General features: G+C 41.9%; 1 protein-coding gene across 1 annotated transcript in view; it reads left to right on the top strand.

The window, feature by feature from the left end:
• Positions 1-10418, top strand: part of adcy2b (adenylate cyclase 2b (brain)) — a 57423-nt gene that overhangs the window by 18007 nt on the left and 28998 nt on the right. The window contains exons 5-7 of the mRNA XM_008295166.1: positions 3038-3186; positions 6212-6323; positions 8820-8947. Coding sequence (XP_008293388.1) covers positions 3038-3186; positions 6212-6323; positions 8820-8947 — 389 coding nt within the window. The remainder of the gene's footprint in view (positions 1-3037; positions 3187-6211; positions 6324-8819; positions 8948-10418) is intronic.

The raw sequence follows: 10418 nt of genomic DNA, 5'->3' as shown, positions 1-10418 counted from the left end.
ATCTATTGCATGGATTGTTGGAGTTTCGATGATCCGCAGCTTTTCATCTAGTGCCATCATCTAGTTGAAATTGCAAACCTACAAAACCAAAGACATGTCCATCAGCCTCGACTGAATGTTAACACAATAAACTAAACACTGATGTGATAGCACACTGGCCTCAGTAGTTAGCTCACAGTTGTGCAGCTTTACACAGGCTTGGCTTAGCTTCTCGTTATTCTTATTATTCGCTAAGAGTTTCACATACTTGGTAAGTGCCCAAATTACATTATTCATTTATTGCCAAAATATGTCACTTCTCAGTTTTGTCAGGGATGAGGACTTGGTAGGTCAGTCATGTCTAAAGTGGCATTATGCAGTGACATTTGCTTGACATTAGCGACTTTGCCCTGACATTAGCCATTCTTTCCAACCAGGGAAATGACACATTAAATTACACATGAACAACTGGTGGTTCTCTCAGCAGAGTTTCACGAGGATTTTTTTGTAAATTATTGTAAACATTGAAGCGTATTTAATACACAATTTATCATTACAGTATCATTTTTTATTTCATGCTGTGGAATCATATAATGGATCAATATATATTTATTATTTTTTGTAATGATTTATTCTCAAGGTGGGCCTAACAAGCTTTCATCTCTAAGTTTAGCCTGTTTGTTGACATATGTTTCTCTGCACCAGTTGGTGTGTGTGTCTTTTCCAGTGCACACATGCCAGCGCAAAAATTAACACTGCCAATTGTCATTCAGCTGCTTAAAACAGTTCACTTTAGTTCATTAATCAAACACATGATTAATAACAACTACATCTCTTCGGGCTAGTACACCCTCTCTGCACGCTCACAGTAGACTGTTCGTATTGCTCCAGTGCTGAATAAGTAAATAAGAGCGGGAGGTGTGGGTTTCTATTTTTAGTGCACCCCCCCCCACCCTCCAACCCTTTTCTCTACTTAATTTGCTGCTGTGTTTTAGGAAATGAGCCTGTGGTGTGTGAACAATGTAATGACCCTCTCTGCTGTGAGCTGCATTTATGAGTCACACCCCCTCAGGCAGCTATTCGCTCTCTCTAACATGCACACACACACACACACACACACCCACACGCATGCCCACACGCTCGTACACGCACACACCGAAATCACCCTCCAACAACCCTCCAGCCGATGTGCATGGTGCTAAATTAAAGCAAAAACTTACATGGTTGCACAACAGCTATGAGTGATGGCGCTTGCATTCCTGGTTTGGTTCCATTATTCTTGGACCTGAGCATACTTCACAATTACTTGACACTTCAGGTTATAATGCATTCATAATGAAACCCGACAACGGCACATATGTCAGCTTTCTAAAACATCACCAGCAACCGTCAAACTCAAGCAATGGCCTCTTTGTACGGCCAGCAACAGTATAGCGCATAAAAATCAGACAGAGAGAAATACACTGAAGATGATCACACACTGCATATCTTACCCACTGAGTCATAGGTCTATTTATCACCTTAAACTGAAAGCAACTGGTTTGCACCTCACCCCAGTTGGAGGTTAAAGGGGGAATGTAGCAAATGACAAATTAAGGTAGAAATCAGTGACACACGTTGAGCAAACCAGTAAAATAGTAAGGCTTAGACATGTTCTTTAACTTTTCACCTTAATCACCTGATAGTAATTTAAAATCCAAGAGTGGAATCAAAAGCAGTCTGAAAATGTACAGAATTTGCTTCACTGCTTTCCGCTGACAAGCTGTGAAAATCTGCCTCAGTCGCTCTTCTTTGCTTCACTTTGGCTTCCTGTGCTCAGTGCTTGAAAAATTAGCCCCAATGAAACGTCATTAAATTGTCATCATTAAAGGGATGTAAAAATAGAACAGAATAAATGTGAATGTGAACATTATGGTCATATAAAAGCTGTTAATCTGTATATATCAGTGTAGTAATCGTGCAAAAATGGTTTATTATCCAATATTTCCATTGGTGGACTAGTTGATCTGCAATCCAAACTGATCCCCGCCCACTGTTTGTCACACGTGTGATTCATTGCAAATTTTTAGGTCCCTTTGATTTTACCCCAAAAAGTTCATCTCTGTTTATCAAAGTTACATATTAAATGAAAATACTGTTCTTCCCTTAAATGTAACTCTACACTGTTGTCTGCTCTAGAACGTGCAGACCATAGACTGTATAAAAGATGGACGTAGCTACCGTGACGTCACCCGTTGGTTTCTGCACTGAGAAAATGAAGCCAGGGTTTTGCTACTTCCTGGTTGACATCTTGGATTTTTGGAGCCAGTGATGCAAAAATCGTCGGAGGGGGGCGGAGCCATAGGAGCAGTGATTGGTCAGACGGATTGGGAGGCGGGCCCTCTCTGCCCGCCCACATTTACCGCCTTCTGCTCGCTTCATCTGTATGGTCGCTGCCGACTGTCAATCAAGCCAGCCACGCCCCTTGCTCTGCAAAATTTTGACAGTTTTAAAAAATTCAGTCTTGATTTATTTTCAGATTGACTGATCTCTGGATTTGACCATGAAAACTAATTTTTAAAAAAAGCCTGAGCTGGAGGAATGCAGTATTTCATGATCTGTGATCACTTCTTTTCCAATTCATTTCTATGGGAGCCAGGGCTTTATGGAGCCAGCAGCTAGTGGACGTAGTCATATTGCAGGTTTTTGACACTTCCGGGTTGGCTTCATTTTTCAGGGCCGGTTGCTACGTCCATCTTTTATACAGTCTATGATCTGATCCAAAAATGATCCAATCTGTGCCTCAAAGGCTGTGACCCGATCTGAACTCAGAGTTTTGTGATCTGTTTTCTATTTCTATTTTTGTGGAGAATTCGGGTCAAAAAATCTTGCACCTTTTGTTTTCTCGACCAATTAACCAAAACAGAATATATTGTCAGCACAGTAGCAAGGATCCCACAGGTTTAGTGAAGTTTCTGTATGACCTTAACGATATTATTAACTGTTAACACGCAAGTCTTAATTATTGCCTGCCTGACGTAGCTTTGATCCCTACCTCCTCCTCCTCTCCCTGCTCTAGGAGCGTTTACTCCTGTCCTTACTGCCCGCTCATATAGCCAGAGTGATGAAAGCTGAGATCATCCAGAGGCTGCAGGGACCAAACTCTGGTCGAACTGAGAGCACCAACAACTTCCACAACCTCTACGTGCAGCGACACACCAATGTCAGGTAAAGTTCCTTCTCCTCTCCCTGCGCCGCCACGTAATAAAGGTTATTATTTTCTGCTCTCATCTCAGGGCTTGATTGCTCCTGTACCTTCCCGTCCTCCCCTTCATCACTGTGCATCCCTCCTCTTCCTTTGTCCTCCTCTGTCTACCTGCTCTTACATTTGGATGACTCCTACATTCTGTGCTCCTCTCATCCTCTATCATTTCCCTTTATTTCACCGCGTCGTCGTCTCTCCCTTCCTTCCTCGCCATCTTCTCTACATCCCATCTTCTTATTCCTTTCCACTGCTATGGCCAGATTCAATTCGGAGCTAATCCACATCCATTGTACTCTGAGGTCACTTTGCCAAATGAAGAGGAGCCTATGTCCTCTGTTCTCCTCTATACTGTGGGGCTGTCTAGTTACATTGCACAAATCCAGTCTTACCATGAGAGCCTCTCCAGCGAATGTCCTCTAAAAACCTGTCATGCTGGAGCTTCACAGGAGAACCAGCATCACTGTGTCTCATTTAGCAGAACTCAGTGTGTGGGTGAATGTGTGCATGTGTGTGTCCTCATGTTGATCTGCCTATTATCCCTCCAATAATAACAAATTCTCACATGGTCTGGCTCACAGTGAGGGGGGGCGGAGAAGAGGGGCAATCTCTGCAGAACAAAGAGCAGACACTCAAGGACAGGTGGCAATGTGGTTTTGCTGGGATCCTCCTGCACAGTTAGTGCAGCCAGTGTTGGTTCTCTGGCTGTAATAGACCACTCCTTCTCTTTAGGAAATGGTTGTATGCATGTTGAAGCTTTGCATGCTTTCATATTACTAAGTAGCCTTAGCTGGAAAGAATCGAATGTAAATATGAAATGTCAAATATCCCCTCAGTTGACAGTTTATGCTGCTTACACTAGTGCCCTCTTAAATGTACAGTACTGTATTAAGAATTTCAGTAAGGTTCATGTGGTTATTAAATACAATATTTTTTTTCTTAATCCAGTTATTGCCGTCATATTCTTTTATTGATTCCAGATAAAATTAATGAAATTGAAAAAAACAACAAAAAACATGCTGCTCTCAATCTTCTTAAATACTAATAACTGGAACTACAGTTTGACCTGAAAAAAAAAAGAGAAAATAAACAAATATTTTATTGTCAGGAGTGCGTGCTGGTAAAATGGGACACTTTCTGAAAATTTTTATTCTTGAACAATTTACTGAATTATTTCTGTAGCTGCACTCACAATTCAACAAACATTAATCTTTAAAACTGAAGACAACAGTTTTCTACAACCACCACTGCCAAAATGGGACACTTTATATCTTGATGCAAAAAAAAACCCGACATATTTTGAGAAGTAATGCCGGCATTTTTATGTCTTCAAATAATACAGTGATGAACAACACAATTGAGTCAGTTATGTGAACCAAGATTTTTAATAATTTTTTTATATATATATATTCAAACAGGGCTTTTAAAACTATTTAAATCTTGGCCACCCCACAGACTTGACTTTTCATTCATATAAAACTATTCATATACCTAATATTCATTTAAATTAAGTTATGAGATGAAATAAAACAGCTACAGATAGTTAGCTGGAGCTTTTATTGGTGTGATAAAACATGGAGCTAAAACATGGCGATGTTGTCTCTTCTGAGTTCCAACCGGTCAGATAACATATCTAAGAGAAATTATATTTGATCCAATTTACAATAGATTTTTATGAACACAAAATGTATTTTGTGATGCCCTAAAACATTTTTTTTTTTTTTTTAATTGAAATGAGAGGAGTGTCTCATTTGACCATTAGTCAATTTGCAAAATGGGACACTAACGCATTTTGCAAAAGGGCAAAAGGAGTATAGAATTAATTCCTCATAATTTTGACACCCAATTACATCCTGTTGCAAAATAAACTGGAATCAAGTGATGAATATTTGTTTCTAGGTTTTTTTCAAGCTTAACAACATTAGAACATTATGTCATTTGACCTGCCTGGGCTCAGATGTGATGTCACGCCCACTTTTATGACGTTTTACCAATGTGAACTGTTCTCAAAGCCTTTTCAGCAATGCAGAGGCATTGGTTCTGAGTTGTTTTACCTATTCCTTGAAAGGATTCCTGTTGCAAAGCCTAACTGTCCCAATTTCACTTTTAATAAAAGTAAAAGTCAGAGGATGCTTTCAAAAATAATGCCATGAATAGTTTTGATTTATTCACTAATTTCATATAAAATGTCCCCAAAAAAAAAAGAGAATGAAACCATCTGGGTTGTGAGCAGCACCAGTTCTCATGGTGACGTGTGATTAATATTCATCTACACATCTAAAGTGACCTGATGGCCGAGTGGTCAGGGTGCAAACCACGGGGGCTAAAGCCAGCCAGACCTTTGCTGTGTGTTGCTCCACTGCTCTCTTTTCCCACATTTCTGTCTCTACGGCACGACCCGAGAATGCCAAAAAACACAGTATGATGCAACACAACTCATCAGCACTTCAAACTACAGCCTCCCAAACAATCGTATAGTTGGATCAATACAGCAGGTTGTGGAGAGGTGTTGCATCAGATGGTTGTGTAGCGAGGTGTAGCTAATGAACTGGCATCTCTGAGTAAATTGGAGAGCACATGCACAACACCAAAATGAAAACAGATAGACATAGACAGCAGCATATTAACGCAGTACATAGTGCGTTTGTTTTGGTTGTTGTTTGCCAAGTAGGAATCCAAAGGCTTCCGTCTGTCATAAAACATTTCCTGTGTTACCTCCGACACTTCATATTCACCACCATACAAGCGCTCATCAAGAATTCAATGGGTTTGTGGAAAACACTGCAAAATTCAAACATTAAGTGCAACAAACACACAAAAGCTCCACATCTGTGTTGCCCTACGAATAAAATGTCCTCCGAGGATGGAGAACCATCTGGCTCACCTAACACTGGACAAAATAGTGTGGACATGCAATGAATTGTGTTGCTATATCAATGGTGTGCTTTTCAGTAATTCTATACTAATTGTGTTTCCTATGATTTTCTGCAGTATTCTCTATGCAGACATTGTGGGCTTCACCAGGCTGGCAAGCGACTGCTCTCCAGGTGAACTCGTGCACATGCTGAATGAACTGTTTGGTAAATTTGACCAGATTGCAAAGGTAAATAAAGCCCAACTTCATTAATATATACACAAAGACGCGCTTGTGTGTTTGAGATGAAAACAGGCATTGAAGAAATACGAGGTGTGTCAGAGAAGTTCCAGGACTGGTGTCACAGAAGATATATTTCAGACCCAAACTACGAGTTTTTCCCTTCAGACGATCAACCAGCACGTCTACAAAGAGATCCTTTGAAGCGTTTGCTTCGGTGCGTGAGAAGCGTTGTGGCAGGACAAGTCGTGGCTGCTTCACCATGACAACGGTCCTGCTCACAATGTCCTGAGCATCCGACAGTTCCTGGCTGAGAAGAACATTGTTGTACTGGAGCAACCTCCCTACTCACCCCACCTGGTTAAGTGGGATTTTTTCCTCTTCCCCAAACTCAAGGGGGTCATCAAGGGGACCTGTTTTGAAGACGTGGACGACATCAAGATGGCTGTGATGATGGAGCTGCGGAGTATCCCGGAGTTCAGGAGTGCATGGCGGTGTGGCAGAGAAGGCTGGGAAAGTGGTTGGACTCCAGGTTGATTATTTGGAAGGGGAAAACTTGTAGTTTGTAGTTTGAATTTGAAATATATCTTTTGTGACACCAGTCGTGAAACTTTTCTGACACACCTCGTAGATCAAAGGGTTGAAAGGAAAATGATCACATTCCATAAAACACACTTTGAACAATGTTCGTCTCTTTCCATCCATCCATCTTCTGCCACTTACCCGGGGTCAGGTAATAGGTGAAGCAGATCTTTCCAGAGTCCATCCCTCTCCCCAGCAACCTTTGCACGGCCTTCTGGGAGATCCTGAGGTGTTTCCAAGCCAGATGAGATATGTAATCCCTCCAGTGAGTTCTGGGTCTACCTTGGGGTCTCCCAAAAGCCTCCATCTTAATCAGACGCCTCAACTAGCTCCTCTAACCCAAAGGGGCAACGACTCTACTCTGAGCTCCCTCCGGATGCCCCAGCTTCTCGCCCTATCTCTTTGCCTGATCCCAGCCACCCTATGAAGGAAAATCACTTTGGTCGCTCATACTCACGATCTCGTTCTTTCGGTCACTACCCGGAGCTCATAACCATAGATGAGGTTTGGGATACAGATCTGGTTAATCAATCTACGTCCCTTCTTCACCATGACGGTCCGGTACGAAGTCCACATTACTGCTGATGCTGCACCAGGCTCCATTTTCCCATCACTCTTGAACAAGTTCCCAAGATCTTAAACTCCTTCGCTTGGGGCAGCACCTCCCTCCCAAGCCGGAGGGAGAAATCAACCGGTTTCGGACAGAGAACGATTGCCTCAGACTTGGAGGTGCCAACTTTCATCCTGACTGCTTCACAGTCGGCTGCAGACCGATCCAGTGCGCGCTGAAGGTCAGGGTCTGATGAAGCCAACAGAGATGTGTCATCTGCAAAACTATCTCTATTCAGTCCAAGAAATTTTTTTTTTTTAAGGAAAAACAATCAGTTTTTCTCTAAAAAATCCATGTTTTGGATTACAAATTCCTTTACTGTGTGATGTTTATGCTCCTCCTGAATGAGACACACAAAGTATAGAAAACACTTAAAACAGTCCATTACAGTCCCACCACAAAATGTAGTTTTACATACAATTAAAGACAAGAATTGACCTGTTAATCTCAAGTAATCCCCTTTTTTATATTCAAGTTTAAGCTTTTATAAGCTTAAGGTCTTTTGAGGCCCAGTAAGATTTTAGTTTATGTAATGGGTTTTGGATAAATAAACCAGTAATGAACCTATTAACCATGAAAAACCTATGCATCATTAATCCCTTAATTTATAAAGCCGCTTTGAATCCAATCAATGAATTCTTTAAAACCCCATGATGCTGTTTTAAGGTACCATGTGGCATTTTAATCAAGAAATAATTTGGATTTAATGGAGAATTAATGGATGTTGGTGACATAAAACTATTCATCTGGGTTCACGTGTAGCGCTTTTAGCTAGTGTTATCTGAAGTCTAAACTAATTCACTTAATTTAAATTGGCTAATTACAAAGCAGCCAAGATGAGAGGAGAATGCCTGTCTTGTCTTTCAATAAGGTGAAGCATTACACCCTTAAAATAGATTGCCGGTCCATCCTGAGGCCTCTGTCGGCCTTCCTGCCGTACCTTACCGGAGCGCTGTGTGGGCTGGTCAGAGTGTATCTCGCCGTCTCTTGGGTCCTCGGCTATATGGGTCCAAACAGCTGAGTCAGGCTCTATCAGCTTCATGTCCAGCAGCTCCGTCCTCCCTTCTGACGAGGCTGCCGTTACATAAACCCAATGCAACGATGAGCTGTTACACATCCCACATGTGGAATAAGAGCTAATGTGTTATGTGTGTGTGTGGGTGTATGATTTTGGGCTTGATGGATGGGACGCTGTTTGCATGAGGACCGGGTGGAAGTGAGGAACAAACAAAGTAAAGATACTGATTATCTGGAAACATGTTCTTGAGTCTGATGGAAAACTTTGCTTCTTTCTTTTTTTTGCTTTCTTTAAGGAGAACGAGTGCATGCGAATCAAGATCCTGGGAGACTGTTATTACTGTGTGTCTGGTCTGCCTGAGTCGCTGCCTCACCACGCCAGGAACTGCGTGAAGATGGGCCTGGATATGTGTGAGGCCATCAAGTAAAATACCAGATCTCTCCCTCTCTTTCTTTCTCTTCCCCTCTCTCTCTCTCTCTCTCTCTTACTCTCTCTCTCTCACACACACACACACTTAAATGGAAACACAAACACAAACAAACACGCGCCTGTCAAACAGATTGAGCAGAAGGAATGCCAGACTTGATTCCAGCTCTGTTTGAACTCCAGAGTAAACACAGTGTGAATGCAATATGATAAGCCTCCCGAATGAACAAATAAAAATGCAAACAAATGAAAAAATATTCTTTGCTAGCCTCGTCCTCTCCTCCTTCTCCTCTGCTCTCTGTCTTTCACTGCTGCATATATGTTGGCTTGCTAGCGCTGACCTTTAATCACAATCAGATTAAAGATGCCACCCAAGTCGCCCGGATAGCTCGGCGGGTAGGCCGGGCGACCCATGTACAGGGGCTACAATCCCCGACGCAGCGGTTCGATTCCAACCAGCGGCTCATTCGCTGCATGTCATTCCCCCACTCTCCTCTCCACGTTTCTCTGTCTATCTTCACTGCCAACTATCATTAAAGGCGGAAAAGCCCAAAAACATATCTTTAAAAAAAAAGATGCCACCCAGTGTCATCCACCTGTGACACGGTGAAGCAGAGTCTGGATATCACTCCTGCCATAGAGGATTTTCCAACCAACGAGAATACAGTTGTAGAGGAAACTCTCAGTCATGGGCACATGTGATCTTAAGAGGGATGCTTTTCACCTTTTGAAGACTGTCCCAGCTTTTTCCTTCTGGTTCCAAAAAGTCTTAACTCCAGAGGGATGTAGGGGTTAGCGAGGTAACTTCAGGTTTAATCCTGGACTTCCATGGTACAGTGCTGCTCACTTAACGTCATACCGCTTTATAAAATATACGGTGTATAATCATAAAATATAAAAGTATCGAAATACGATTTCCTATATAACCTATAGTACAACAGCCTGTTTATTGTCATAGAATAATGTCATAGTCCCGGTTTTTGTCATAACAAAATTCCCTGAAATTGATTCCAGGAATAACTTTTGCCTGTTTAAAGTCACGGTCAGCCGATCGTTACGGCTCACGGGCCGAGCGTCGGTCATGCGTGACAGATTATCACACGCCGGTCAGCCGTGGAAGGCGACGTGTTTGTTTGTCAGTTACCTGCTCACCTGAGATCTGCTTCACTGAGTTATTCTGTCTGACTTTAATTATATCAAAGAGAATCGCATTGTTGCAGAGCATGTCGTCACTCATAACTGAACTGTTCAGCTCGTTAATCATGATAAGTTAATCCTCTGTTTACCCTCTGATTAAAGGAAATAACGTTTATCGGTGGGGTGGCTTTTTGTACCAACAAAGGTGAAATTTCACTGAAGCAAAACCATAAAGCTCCGTTTGAATGAACTTTTCTTGATTTTCACAGAACCTGTCCTGTTGAGCTTATGATAACATTCCCGTTTTGGCTTCATAAACCCTCGTTTTTCG

The sequence above is a fragment of the Stegastes partitus genome, unplaced genomic scaffold (genome assembly GCF_000690725.1).
Source record: "Stegastes partitus isolate 25-593 unplaced genomic scaffold, Stegastes_partitus-1.0.2 Scaffold1026, whole genome shotgun sequence".
Lineage (NCBI taxonomy): Eukaryota > Metazoa > Chordata > Actinopteri > Pomacentridae > Stegastes > Stegastes partitus.
This window is presented reverse-complemented; position numbering and strand designations above follow the sequence as displayed.